Genomic DNA, 14,759 nt, shown 5'->3' on the forward strand with positions numbered 1-14,759 from the left:
CCTGCCCTGACGGGAACCTTCAACCTGAACATGAAAGGCTCTGACATCTTCAAATTGTCCATGGCCTCATGTTCCACAAACAACGTGGCGGACCGACCCAGCTGTTTCTTCTACCTCACATCCCAGCCTTCTCGCATCACCCTGTATTTTGGCCGAACGAGCTCTAAAGCTTTCGCAGACAAGCCTTCATGCCAAACAAACATTAACAAACATCTTTGCCTCTGTGAAGAAACATGTTTATTACACATTTGATTTATTTGTGGTTCGTGTCCCAGGGCGAGAACGGAGTACTGCTAATGGGCCAGAGTGACTCACTGGGAAAGCTAGATAAAGTTAATGTGAGTTAATGCGTTGTTGTTACTCCTAGAAGGGTTAATGCACTAATAGGTAGTTTGCCTGAACAAATCCAATCTGTATGGACTGCAGTAAATTAACCCCATTAAACGAGTAAAGCATGGACATTAGCCCTTCAGCCAAATCAACAATCAACAGGAGCTTATTTCAGAGAGACAAACAACTAGGCTATATAAATCAACCTTAGTGTATCAAACATAACATGCATCCTGTGGAAACATATACAAAAACACAAAAGAAACACGTCAAATAACAAAATCAATTTCTGCTTTTGTATCTTGGAGATGTCCCTCTGAACGTATCAGTTTTTCTTCTTCTAGATGGAAATGATGTCATGCCACATCTCAACTTGGCACATAAAGATCTTGAAATGATATACAACATCATTTTACATACATGTTTTGTTATCATATGTTTATACAGTTTAAATTTGGTTCATATTTCAGAGGAACCTACTGTTCTTTGTATCCATTCTAGTTTATCTTAAACAAATGGTGGTATTTTGTAGGGCGGCAACTAACAATTAATCATTTGGTCTATAAAATGGCAGAAAATAATGAAAAATCCCAATTTCTCTCCATCACAATATCCTAAATCCCGGTCTTTAAATATCAAAGCCCAAAACCCAAAGATATTCGGTCTACTATCAAATAAGACAAAGAAACGCAGCATATTCGTACAACTGATTTCGCAAATGAATTGGTTATCAAAATTATACATTTTCTTTCAATCGACTAATCAATTAAGCAACTAATCCTTTCACTCCTCTAATCCTCAATCCTCTAATCGTAAATAAAAAAACACAATACTAAACCATAGCTGTAAAACAAAATGTGCAAGTGTTTTGACCAAGACTCATTCAATTTGTTTATACCAATTAATTACATTACAGCCAGTTTTCTTCCATAACAAGTAGCTAAACATTGTTTTTCAGAAAACTTCACATGGTTGTCTCCATCTCATATTTCCCACTGTAGTCAGCTTCGGTGCTTATTTGTGCACACCCACAAAACAGCACTGTTTTGCACTAACTCACACAGACGTATTTCTTGGGCCCAGGCTGAATAATCAAGTAAAGTGCAAACACAAGCTTGAACAATTATTACATATATACTGTATTTAAAAACCTATCCTCCAGTTGCTCACTTTCACCAAAGATTCCTCTACCTGCTGATATACAGTACCTATTATTTCTTTATAAATAAAATGTTCCCCTTCAGAAAAAATTTTTTTTTTTCTTGCAGTTATTCCTATTGTTTGTTTACATCGAATTAACTGTCATTAACAGACCAGTCAGGTCATGTGTAATGTGCCTTTAGCAACTGTTTAATACAGCTGAAAATAAAGTCATTGATTGGCCCACAGGCACACAGCATCACTTATCTGTACTCCGACCCCTTGTCTTTTCTTATTTAGACGTCATGTTCATTCATCTGACTGGATCTGTGTGCATAACAGGGAGGAAGCATTCTCGAAAAACTAGCCAAGAGGAATGCAATGATATTTGTTCCTTAAATTCACAAGGATGGACATGCATGCTCAATTGTATTTTGGCGATGTCACAGTGACGTTAAAGTCGTATGATTGAACGTCATGTTTAGTTAAAACAAAAAGGTCTTTCCCACAGTTCACCTCCTTATAAGGAACTGTATTCTTGGAAAGCTGTAAAAGATGCCATAAAAGAACTGAACACTAACAACTAATGGTGCAATAGCAATCTGACTTTTTCTTTTCTTTTATTATTGTATTTACTATATTTATTGTTTTTATTCTGTGCCTTTTGCCTTAATAAGGGTACTACTGAAGGTGAGTTAAGGAAAAATTTCGTTGGACAGCTGCTGTCCAATGACAATAAAACGTATTCTATTCTATAAAATGGAAGAAAATCTTAGTTGTTTCAGCTATTTTTGACAAACTCTCATGCTGAAACATGGACATTTTGGGGGGGTATGTAAATGAAAGAGCACAGTCCACTACCAGAAGACATTACACACACATAAACATAGCTGTGTACACCTGACTGTGTCCCTATAGAAGAAGAACCAGGAGGTGTTTGGAGGTTGTTCTATAATCTACATGTCTGCAGGGGCAATTTCTGTGCGTCAGGGACATTTTTTTGGGTGAGATTTCACAAACCGCTCTTTCAACAACAAAGCCAGTGACCTTTTAGCGAACACCCGCTTACAGTTAATTTGAGGGGTGAGACCAGTACTTGTCACTGCCTGTATGCTCAATTTATACAACAGATCAGGGATGCAACTTGACTGAAGTGCCTCTTTGGGTTTTTGTTGATGGTCATGCCACTCTGTCGCTGATGCATTGCCAAAGCCTGGAACGTGGATGTTTTAGCAAAGGCTTGTTTCATTATTCCAAGGGAATACATACATTTTGAAATGCACTGAAGTAAAACAGTTGTCTATACTGTAGTTATTTTCACTGATGGATAATGTGAGAGTGAGTCACGGTAAAATAATTCCTGATTATCCTCAGGGCCAAAGCCTTGGTTCAACACTGACTTTAGAGTACACATGCATGGGATCAAATCAACCAGAGAGGCTAATGAATGTAAATAATGTACATCTGAAGCTGTGACTCACTAGAAAAACACATCTCCCCCACACCTCATTAGAGCTTTCAATGCAGCGACAACTGTCCATTTCTTGATTTCATTTGAGTGTGCTACTGTCACAGTCACATTGTTATTTCAGAGCATCAGAGTCCCACTTCTGGTGCTTCCATATGACAAGGTAAGAGCAATGCATGTGTGTGCATGCACCATGCATGCACAGGTTATCCAAAGTAATGTATCTAAGATAAACACTGATGATGATTCATTTGAGACAAGCATGCAGAATCATGCTGCTTAAAAAGCTAAACATGACTTTCTGTTGTTGCTGTTCTGAATTGGTGATTAACGTTGCAGACAAACACCCACCAGCCAGACCTCATTCACAATGTATTCAATTCTGTTGAGGTCAACATTTAAAGACCTTTGAACCACTACAGCAGCTCAACATCACGCACAGAAAACATTTAACAATTCTCTGTAAGGTGATACTACAGTAAGCCTAATACAGATATAGTAGTGTAGCCTACTATGAAAGAAATCACAGCCAGCAAAAAAATGTACAAGATCATTTGTTATGACCACTGAAGTGGTAGCCTGGAATTCTCGTTAACGTTAGCCTTCAGCCGGGAACTCCTATTCCCTCAGTAAACCACAAACACCTGGAAGAAACTCGTCAAAGCCCAGTAATATAATGATATGGTTACAGTATTAACAAATCGGCATTGAAGCACCTTCAAATTAGTTTATCTCTCATTTGTTTTCATTGAAAAGGAGTCAAAAAGTTGTTACCTCCCGACGCCAGCTCCACCAGAAGCGACCACCAAAGCAGACCGCGGAGCCACAACTCCTTCTGGGTGTTTTTCACAACGGAGTCCATCTTTCTTCTCCCGGTGGAAACACGAATGTTACATATTTACAGACAGGATTTTACTTCTCTTTACGCTTCGGCAAGTACCGTCAAACACAACAGTTGTGTGTGTGTGTGTGTGTGTGTGTGTGTATGCGTGAAGCTACGCAGCAGAGCAGAACCTGAACTGAACTGAGACACCGATGTAGGTCTTCGCTAAACTCCGCCTCGTGTGTGTGTGTGTGTGTGTGTGTGTGTGTGTGTGTGTGTGTGCGTGCGTGCGTGCGTGCGTGTGTGTGCGTGTATGTTCTTCTCAAAGAAAAAAAAAGGATGTTAATCTCAGTTTTCAAAACAAAAGAAGGAGGGAAAATTGCTGGCCAGCTCTATTGATCAGATTACAGGTAGGCCTACTTTAATGTAGGCTACTAGCTACTAAAAAGAACCTTCGTTTTTAATTTAAGGTGGAAATTCCTCCACATTTGGTCAGGTTAATTCATGGATACATTTGAATGCAATATATTTAAGTGTTTTATTTTGTTATATCCTCCGTTTAAAAGTTTTTTAAAACCCTCAAAAACTTAGACTCTAAACTTTTTTTTTCTTTCTTTTAATTTGAGCCAATCCTACCTTTCCTACTAAGGGTATTTTAATGGGATAGCTGCATGGTTTAACAGCTTTTAAGGAGTAACATAAATAACTAAATAATATTGTTCTGTAAAATGATAAAAGAAGAACCAAAAATGGCACCTTTTGTGCATTTCCTCCTCGTTTTGACGTTTTAGCCCCTGATCAGCTCTACTTTCTCTAGTAACAGATCCTGGTCCAGTTTAGCCTCATCCAAACGGTCTTTTCACAATAAGAGACACCTTTATGAAACAGCCCTTTGACGGTTATCCGATGGCTTGTTGTTTACTCATTTGGTGACTGTAATAATACAAAATTGTAGCTTTTTAATTTAAAATTGTGTGAGTGGCTATATTTTTAAGTCAAACGAAAATGTAAATAAAGCTGGGGAGGGTCTTGTTTTTATATATTCTTTTTTATTTAAATGTTCATACAGTCCCCAAAAGGTGGAGTGGCACTAACAATAGAGACAAATCCATATGTATATAAATGTTAAGGTATAGCCCAAATAAAAGTTGTTGATTAGCTCAGAATAATCTGGGCACCACCAACAACCTAGGAAAAGTAAAACTATAAATATATATGTATATAATAATGTAACTTCCAATTATGCCCAGTCCCTGCAGCAATCTGCAGCCATAGAAAATATCTTTCATATGTTGTAAAATGTATAATTAAATGCTCCATTGTTGAGACTCCATGTATTTGAATGTGTTGTTCTGAGAGATTTGTAGTCCATAAAGAAAAAAGGCAAACAAATGGTTAGTTCCTTCATGTTGGGTTTAATGTGTCTGAGATCAATAAATAGTTATTCAAGAAAAAATATTACAATAAATCAAGAAAAATGTTTCATTTTATAAAAACATGCAAGTTAATGAATCAAAATATCAAAGCAACATCAGTAGGATATAGTTGGCCAAAAAAAAAAAAAGATATATAGTGTAACTGTTCTCCCATTTCAGTACTATGTATAAGTGTGCTTTACTTTTTTTTTAATAATACTCTTATTGCTTCATAATTGATTTCACTTTTCTTAACTTGTATTTGACGTTACTGCAAACTGGACAACAAGTTTTCAAGACAATATTAGAATCATGTTATTCAGATTCTACTTCACACAAGAGTTTATATCAAAAACCAATCGGATGCAACTGCTGGATTTACTCAATTACAATCTGTTGAAAATATAAATCATTATTATGGAATCACTATCAAGTTAAAATCAAGGCTTAATACAATTCATTGTGAGGTATTAGAGCAGATACTGTAAACAAAGTAAGTGTATGGCACAATCATTAAAATATTAGTGATGAATGGATGTTTTTCTGACTCTGAAGGGTCGTCAGCAGGTTCCCAAAAGTTTTCTGTACTCATGTTTGATGCAGCTGTAGATGCAATGGTAGAAGCGCCTGTCTGACACCATGAGGTCAGTGACGATCTCAGTGTGGTCAACTCTGGGCAGCAGGTAGAGTGACACCTTTATGGACAGCGTGGTGAGGAGATCAGAGAGCTTTATGGAAGATTCAAAAGGAACGATAATGTCATTGGTCCCGTGGAGCAAAACGAACGGAGGCACTCTGGAAGAAATGGAAACAAGAGGATATTGTGCATGAAAAATGTTGTATTGAATAAAAGATGCAACAGATTTCATGAAGATTTTTTTTTTTGGTCTTTTTGTCTCCACAGAAAAATACTTTGCACATATACAACGTGAGAAAGGGTAATAACTTCATACTATTTATTTATATTTATATATATTTATATATATATATATATTCACTCTATTAATGGATAAGGCACCAGCAGGTTTTCAAAATATGCCTGAATATGAATGCTCTACACATTATTTGTTGTGTGGATTCATTATATAGAAATCGACATACATGTACTAAGGATTGCCCTGGAATTATTACTGCATATATATATATATATATACAAAATTATATATAATTATAGTTAACATAGAGGGCTTGTATTGAAGTTTAAGCTCTATCTATAGTAATGGATATGTGAATGAATGTTATGCACTTATGCCTGATTTCATGTGGAAGTTGTTGATGGTGCACAAAAAAAGGTCACCCCCTACAAAAGATGGCTTCTCAGGATGTAACACCGTTTGTCTTCTTGTCTCACCTGTTCAGTTTGTCCTGGCTCAACGTCTTCAGTAAGTGTGTTGGTGAGTAGTACGGGAAGTTCTCCACTCCATTCATGGCTTTATGCATGGTGGAGACATATTCGACTGCCCGCTTCTGCTCGTGCTCATAATGGTCCATGATGTTGTACACGCCACTTAGACCTGTCCGGAAAAATATGAGCGATTAACTGAAAAGAATTTTGGCAATTGATTTTTGGAAAATATGAAAGAGGGAGATGTTTAAAGTCCTTTTGTGAAAACTTCACTGCCCTCAGAAAAAACATTTTCAACAGCAATTCAGAAGCCACTAAATTATCTTTGTGACACACATACATTTATTAAAGTTGAGTTTACTTTAGCACAAAATATGGTTGCAATTGTGACTGATGCACTGCACATAAATCCTTACCAATAACTCCTCTAATTGCCAGTGAAATGTCCCTCAGCTTGCTGGCCTCTATGAAAAGCTCCTCTCTTGCGTCAATGAGAAACAGAGTGGTCAGTGCACACAAATGTGCACCCGCTGAATGGCCTATTAATACTATGTTGTCCTATAAAAGACAAAAAAACATGACAACATGTGTAATGACATTATTTAAAGTGAACACTGGGTCAATGTGGATCAGTACTCTCCAAGAAAACATTATTATATATGCTTGATAATAAATTAGAAACCGATGAGACCGTTTGGATCAGTGTTACTCATACTGAAAGAGAAATGTTTTAGAATTTATTCATGATATGAGTTTAGTCTGTGAGCTTAAAGGACCCATGAAATTGCTTTAATATAATCATTTCCCACATGCTTGGACAACTTTTTTTCTGCATGAAAAGGGATTTTGGTAAATGGGAATGGATTCAGGAAATGTTAAGATACCTGAAGGTTTTAAATGATTTTTTTGGAACATATTTAAGATTTCCAACTTTTGGGGGTTTAAAATAAATGATCAATCTTACCATTGTAATCTGAAAGTTTTCCTCAATTTCCAAAAAATCCTTGATATTATATCTTATACTTATCTGACTTGAATACTAAGATATTTCTTACTTTGTCAAAGTTGAACTTCTCACCACTCTCTTGGACCCAAATCAAGCAGTCAGCAATATCTTGGACCATCCCTAAAACGTTCCCCTGGCAATTAGATGAAACAAGCAGTCAGTTCAGATACCACAGTAACATTTATAATGACATGTCTTATCTGCCATTTGAGTTACTTACTGCAGTATAATTCTTACTTATAGTTCATAAATGTGAGAAATACTGTTCACGTTCCAGTGACACTCTGAATTTGTTGAATAAATCGTTAATCCAATTAGACAACGGCATGTTGTTCTAAAGCTTTTACCTTTGGATAGGTGAAGTAATCAGGACAAATGACAGTTGCATTCAGTTCTTCAGCCATCTGCCTCGCCAGCAGACAGTAAATGGATCGATCTCCGGAGCCCCATGCGCCTCCATAGACAAAAACCACCAGCGGTGCAGGCACATCTTTAGACATGCCCATGTTTGGAGGGTGGTACAAGTCCAGCTTGTTGCTTCGGCGGCCAAATTTAATTCCCTTTGAGTCCAGACAGACAAAACTGTAAACTCTGAAACCATTTTTAGGTATTGCATAACAAATGTTCAATCGAGTTAAAGTGATGAATGCTGAGACAAATGTAACATTAAGATTATTTCATTTTAATATTTACTAAAATGTCTAGCCCCTGCCATGGAAAGACACATATACTTCTAACTTTGTCTTTCTAACTTATCGTTAACACACCTTTTCGTAATGCTTACGGTTTTCGTCATTCTTGTACCATGACTTCCATTGAAAGTAAAGTCTCCCATATTGCAGATATTTAAGAGTTTCCAGCACAGCTTTGGTCAAACAGTATATTCGCCTGAAGGAGAGGCCAAACATGAAAAAGGGGATTAAAAACGGACTTTTCCTAATGATAGTACAGATCTACAGTATTTTACAATTTACCTTGGTTTCAGGGCTTCTATGTACTTCTTATATCCAGGCTTGTTGGGCCAGCCATAAATCCACTGGGTAGCTAGAGAGATGGAGTATGGGAGGCCCACCAACAGGACGCCCACCGACACAGGCAGTGACATGTGATATTTTAACCCTGACCTTCAAAAGTAAAAAGAAAATACATTAATATATTTCTCTTTCAAAAGCAATATCGCTCAATGTTCTTCAAAATGTACTCTTTGAGAGGCTCTTACATGTTGTTGTTCTGTCCGTCTGTCTTACCTACAAAGATGAGAGAAACGTGTCATTGGTTATATTGCTATCAGAAACAATGTTTAATAAATAATGTACTAATGTTTTATAGATCACTTAATGAGGTATTAATAAATGGGTTGGCAGGTTTTATCCATCATCATATAGCTTTGTGGTTCATCATATAAAAGCTCCAATCGACCGTTTGATCACTAAACTTTTAGAAAAATGCTGCAGAGCATTAGTTTGCTAATAACTAATTAACATTTGCAATACACGACCTGATGGATTGCTATTAAAAAAAAAGAAAACTTTCTTATTAACTTTGTTGTGAGATTGTCTTTTGTCCATGTGGAGTTACCGTAGTTTGGGTATGCTAACCACCGGAAGACTGCAGTATTAGCTTGGAGTAAGCAAAGCGCATGGTTGACGTTACCTCGTGCTGTAGTTAAATAAAACTCTCTTTATGAGGATTACGACTCGCGTCTTGCTTCATACCATGACATGGTGTCAGAATTAAGGACTTCACGCCGACATTAAGAGCAGGATGGCGAAGTTTGGACCTCCCGAGCCGTTTGATTTCTCGCAGCCAGCGGAGTGGCTTACATGGCGGCAGAGATTCTCCCGGTTTAGAGTCGCATCGAAACTTGACAGAGAGAGCAGCGAAGTGCAGGTGAACTCGCTTTTGTACTCGATGGGGAGAGATGCCGAACCTATTTACGGCTCGTTTGTGTTTCCTGTGGAAACAGAGGCCATGCCACATCCGGAGTATGACTTTGATCTAGTGATGCAGAAGTTTGATGAACACTTTGTCCCGAAAAGAAACGTCATCCACGATCGCGCCCGTTTTCATAAGCGGAGCCAAAGGGCCGGCGAGACAGTTGAAGCCTTCGTGTGGAGCCTGTACGAGCTCGCGCAGCACTGCGAGTTCGGTGCGGGGAAGGACGAGCAGATCCGGGACCGGATCGTCATCGGAATAACGGACAAGGAGGATTCGCAAAAACTCCAGCTAGAGGCGGGCCTGACTCTGGAGAGAGCCATCCAACTTGCACGGCAGAGTGAACAAGTGAAAGAACAAGGTGCAGAGCGTGTGGAAGCTACAGTGAATGAGGTGAGACAGAAACAGTACAATAGCACAAGGGGGAGCTATGATAAACCACGGCAGGGACAGGGACAGAAATACAGTGAGAACAAACTGAACTGTCAGAGATACCAATACTGGATTACAGTCATAAAAGGACAGTACGTTAGTAACTTGTTGGGCAAGGCAGTGGCAAAGCGCATGGGGCTGGTAGCAAGAGTCAATGCTATCACTAGTGATCTAACAAGCGATGTGTTTGGGGAAATAGGACTACTGAACTGCGAGAGGAAGCAGTCCCATACAGCGTCAACACGCCACACAGAGTTCCGTTTCTGCTCCTTCCAAAAGTGGAAAAGGAGCTAAAGCGTATGCTGAGCCTTGACATAATTGAGGAAGTTACGGAGCCGACAGACTGGTGTGCCCCAATGGTGCCCGCTCCAAAACACAACAAGGACGAGGTCAGAGTGTGTGTGGATTTTAGACGCTTGAACGAGGGAGTGAGGCGCGAACGTTACATTTTGCCCACACTGGACGATATAACACCTAAGCTGGCAGGAGCCAAGGTTTTCTCCACTCTGGATGCCTCTAGTGGGTTCTGGCAAATTCCATTGGACCCCAGCTGCCAAAGATTGACAACCTTCATTACCCCAATGGGCCGGTTTTGCTTCAAACGTCTGCCATTTGGCATTACATCAGCGCCTGAGATCTTCCAGCGGCTGATGACTGACCTGCTCAAAGGCCTAGAAGGGAATTTTTGTCGATATTTGATGGATGTAAGCGGAGTTTCATTACACGGGCATGAGATTATTCAGAGCTACAACTAGGCCAAGCAGTCACTTTGGAAAAAGATCTTTGAAGACAATTAGCGAAGGTTTGTGGTGAAAGGTGATGAGAGCAAAGTGGAGGCTATCGCTCAGATGTTCAGTGCCTCCAACGTGGAGCTGCTGTGGCAGGTGCTCGGACTGGTTAACTATGTTGGAAAATTCCTGCCGGGCCTGTCTACAGTGTTGCATCCGCTCAGTAACCTGCTCAAGAAAGAGACTGCGTGGGTTTGGGGTGAGCCTCAGGAGCAAGCATTTAACAAAGCTAAAGCAATGCTCATGGTTGCACCAGCTCTTTGTTATTACGACGCCAACAAACCAACAGTGGTCAGCGCCGATGCCAGCAGTTATGGCCTTGGTGCTGCCCTGTTACAGGACCACGATGGAGAGTTGCGGCCTGTTGCCTTTTGCTCACGCACGCTCACGGATGTGGAGAAGAGATATTCACAGATTGAAAAAGAGTGTCTGGCATCGGTCTGGGCTTGTGAACGTTTCGCCCGCTCGTATCGACACTACGATGTCAGAGACTGCTTATGCGCCTCATGCGCTTCAACGTCACTGCCGAACATGTTCCCGGTAAGCAGCTAGTAGTCGCAGATACGCTCTCCAGACATCCACTGAAAGACAGTTGCGGGCCAGAAACAGAAACGCAAGTAAAGGCATATGTGAACGCTATGGTAGCTAGCAAACCAATCAAGTCACCTAAGCTTGAGGAAATTCGCAGGGTCACACAAAGTGATGCTGAACTTCAAAAAGTAATCACATTCATCAGAAAAGGGTGGCCTCGCAAAATGGCGGAGGGCTCACCACTGCGTGGATACTATGCAGCCAGAAGCCACTTATCAGAGTCGGACAGTCTGGTCCTATACCACGACCGCATAGTAGTTCCAGCAGTACTCAGAGCTGGAGTCCTGGACCAACTGCACATAGGTCACCAGGGTCTCACCAAGTGTCGGGAGCGAGCCAAGTTGACAGTTTGGTGGCCAAGCATCGGAGCACAGATCACAAGCAAAGTGAAATCATGTGACTTTTGCAGAGAACACAAACCTACACAAAGACGGGAACCACTGGTGACCACTCCCCTGCCCATTGGCCCATGGCAAAGGATTGCTGTTGACCTGTTCGAGCTAGAGGGTAAGACCTTTCTTGTCGCTGTCGATTACTTCTCTAGGGACATTGAGATTGCTTCCCTACCCGCCATTACCAGCAAGCAGGTTATCGACAAGCTCAAGCACATTTTTGTGAGATGGGGCATCCCGCTGGAACTGATCAGCGACAACGGGACACAGTTCACATCAGCAGAGTTCCGTGATTTCAAACAGAGGTATGGTTTCACTCACATTACCTCCAGCCCACATTACCCCCAGTCGAATGGAGCTGTGGAAAGGGCTGTTCAGACTGCCAAGTACGATAACCCTTATGGGTTATCGCTCTACACCAATCGCAGCAACAGGTGAAAGTCCAGCACTGCTCATGACTGGTAGACAGATCCGTACTACTGTTCCGGTCCTAGAAAAGACATTGCTGCCACGTCCATTCAACTGGAATCAAGTCTACACGAAGGACGCAACAGCAAAGGGTTCATACAGGTTCTACCATGACCGCAGGCATTCGGCACGTGCGCTCCCTGAACTTCACCCTGGTCAGGCTGTTAGAGTGAAGCTCGATGGGGAGAGGGGTTGGACGACACCTGCCAGGGTCATCAGTAAGTCTAAGGAGCCGAGATCCTACCTTGTGGAGATGGACAATGGGAACGTCACCCGTCGGAACAGGCGTCATCTCCAGACTGTTCCGGAGACCGAATCTCCTGAGGAACAGCAATGTACTCAGCCTACAGCGTCTCAGCTGGACAGCGGTTCCCCGCTGACAGATGTGGCTGCGCCGCCAGAATCACTAGTGAGCCAGCTACCAGCAGGCCCTTCCCCAGGGTCTCCCCTTCCACCATCCACTCCTGTGAAAAGGACTTAGAGGGGCCGTGAGATAAGGGTGCCTCTTAGGTTACTAGACTGAGATGTTCAAAAGGGCAGAATAACCCCTTTCAGGACTGAGGGCAGTCTACCCCTGTGATGTCCTGCACCGTTCGGAGATTATTTGCCAAGACCCAATAACAAAAGAAAAAAAAAGATGTTATTTGATAACAAAGTTGTTGCATTTATCTTTGTTATATTGTTTAAGATAATTTAAGGTTTAATTGATGTTGCAAAATGCAGATGTTCGGGATCTTGTTATTGCTAACTTCCAAAAGGGGGAGATGTTGTGAGATTGTCTTTTGTCCATGTGGAGTTACCGTAGTTTGGGTATGCTAACCACCGGAAGACTGCAGTATTAGCTTGGAGTAAGCAAAGCGCATGGTTGACGTTACCCCGTGCTGTAGTTAAATAAAACTCTCTTTATGAGGATTACGACTCGCATCTTGCTTCATACCATGACAAACTTATTCATATTTATGATTCTAAATTAATTGCTGAGTTTTGCTGTTGGCTTATTAGAAAGTGAGACCCTTAATATCACTGCCTTATTAACATCTGTAAATGCTTGACTGATGGCTAATAAGTAGCAATTAATTGGACATAGGGCTGGGCGATATGGAGAAAATCAAATATCACGATATTGTTGACCAAATACCTCGATATCGATACCGCAACGATATTGTAGTGTTGACTATGGGTGCTTTCACAAAATATTTACACAATGAGATTTTTGATAAATAATCATCAGTAATGTGGATATAATGAGTAAGTGGGTAAAGGCAAATAATAGAACAGTTACAACAGTCTGGTAAGTTCAGAAAATGACATCACTTTACTGTAACGCAGCCTTTAAAACCAGGAAAAGACAACACTTATGCCATATTACGATATTACGATATCCAAAATCTAAGACGATATCTAGTCTCATATCACGATATCGATATAATATCGATATATTGCCCAGCCCTAATTGGACACTTGTTACCCTTAATTAATGACTATTAATGGCTTACCAGCCAGAGAAAATTTTTCACAACCTGGCTACCCAAACGTTGTTTTAATTAATGGTTTATGACTTATGTATAGAACATTATTAAATGGTGTAAATATCATTAATAACGCCATTATGTATACAACCTTAATATTGGGTTACATATAAAGTGGTACCGTTACCCAGTTTTCTTTACATGTACCAGTGCGCCCTCTAATGGGCCTTTACACAATAACACCACTGCTTGTTAAAAGCTCCATCAGTGCTGCTTCTACTCATAGACATGATCTAGCTATGCTTCTACTCGGTGAAAGAATAACACACAAATAACATCATCCTTTGATAAGGGTTACTGACGTCGCATGATCATTGGTATTAGCTAGCTAGCAATAAGCTACATTTGAATGAAAGCAATTAACGTTACATGTTGTGGTCACCTGCTTTTCACATTTTCGGTGTAACGTTAAAGCTAGCTAAGTTGACGTTTACGTTAGCTCTTTCAATTTGAACACGGTAATGTTAATGTACAAACGAAAGAACTATTAGCAGTAAAGTTTTCTCAACGTTAACGTTGGATGTTTTGTAGCTACACCGGAAGCCAGCGTAAACATACCAAAACATAATCATATGTAGCGCTCAATAATGAAGCCCATGTCCCGATGTGGTTTGGTATTGAATTCTTTGACTCGGATGAAACGATGTGGTGGATAACCTCACACGTTACCTGACTGTCCTCCAAGCCGGTGTCGGCCGGTGTCGGCCTCACGCATACAAAGTTAAATACGGCTCTGCGAGAGGAAAAACCTCCTTACCTTCCGTTTTGGTAAGGAAAACCAGGTAGCTTCCGGTGTTCGTCAGAAGTATTAAGTATTATAAACCAAGTGAGTAGCCGTATAGCTGATACAAATTATAATACACAGATAATGTATGTAATCTATTTATTTATTAATTTTGGTACACGCTGATGTGCCCACGTTAATGAAGTTTTGATGTGTCGGATTACACGGATTTCTATCTTTTGATACTCACCATCTCTGCACTGATACCCCGGAAATAGATACTAAAGAACGAGCCCCTTTTATGTAAATAGCAGAAATCTAGTTTTATTGTTGATAATTGCATATTCGTTTTCTTCTCGTAACTTGAAGTCCG

The 14,759-nt window shown here is 40.3% G+C and overlaps 2 protein-coding genes across 3 annotated transcripts in view; both read right to left on the minus strand.

The window, feature by feature from the left end:
* Positions 1-4,005, minus strand: part of cspg4ba (chondroitin sulfate proteoglycan 4ba) — a 35,374-nt gene extending 31,369 nt beyond the window's left edge. The window contains 1 exon segment of the mRNA XM_039803031.1: positions 3,713-4,005. Within this exon segment, the coding sequence (XP_039658965.1) occupies positions 3,713-3,800 (88 nt within the window). The 5' untranslated portion in view covers positions 3,801-4,005.
* Positions 4,006-5,165: 1,160 nt separating this feature from the next.
* Positions 5,166-14,413, minus strand: si:dkey-193c22.1 (uncharacterized protein LOC567837 homolog). Of its 2 annotated transcripts, none has more exons than XM_039803032.1 (9): positions 14,332-14,413; positions 8,747-8,774; positions 8,502-8,651; positions 8,295-8,415; positions 7,875-8,087; positions 7,577-7,660; positions 6,938-7,079; positions 6,528-6,690; positions 5,166-5,971 (listed from the first exon to the last, which is right to left on the minus strand). In XM_039803032.1, exons 1-9 carry the CDS (start codon positions 14,375-14,377, stop codon positions 5,737-5,739), a joined length of 1,182 nt encoding a protein of 393 aa, XP_039658966.1. In that variant the 5' UTR covers positions 14,378-14,413; the 3' UTR covers positions 5,166-5,736. The 2 variants fall into 2 exon arrangements, with proteins under 2 accessions (XP_039658966.1, XP_039658967.1); XM_039803033.1 differs by having other exon boundaries at positions 14,221-14,379.
* Between the last annotated feature and the right edge of the window lie 346 nt (positions 14,414-14,759).

Source organism: Perca fluviatilis, chromosome 6, assembly GCF_010015445.1.
Source record: "Perca fluviatilis chromosome 6, GENO_Pfluv_1.0, whole genome shotgun sequence".
NCBI lineage: Eukaryota > Metazoa > Chordata > Actinopteri > Perciformes > Percidae > Perca > Perca fluviatilis.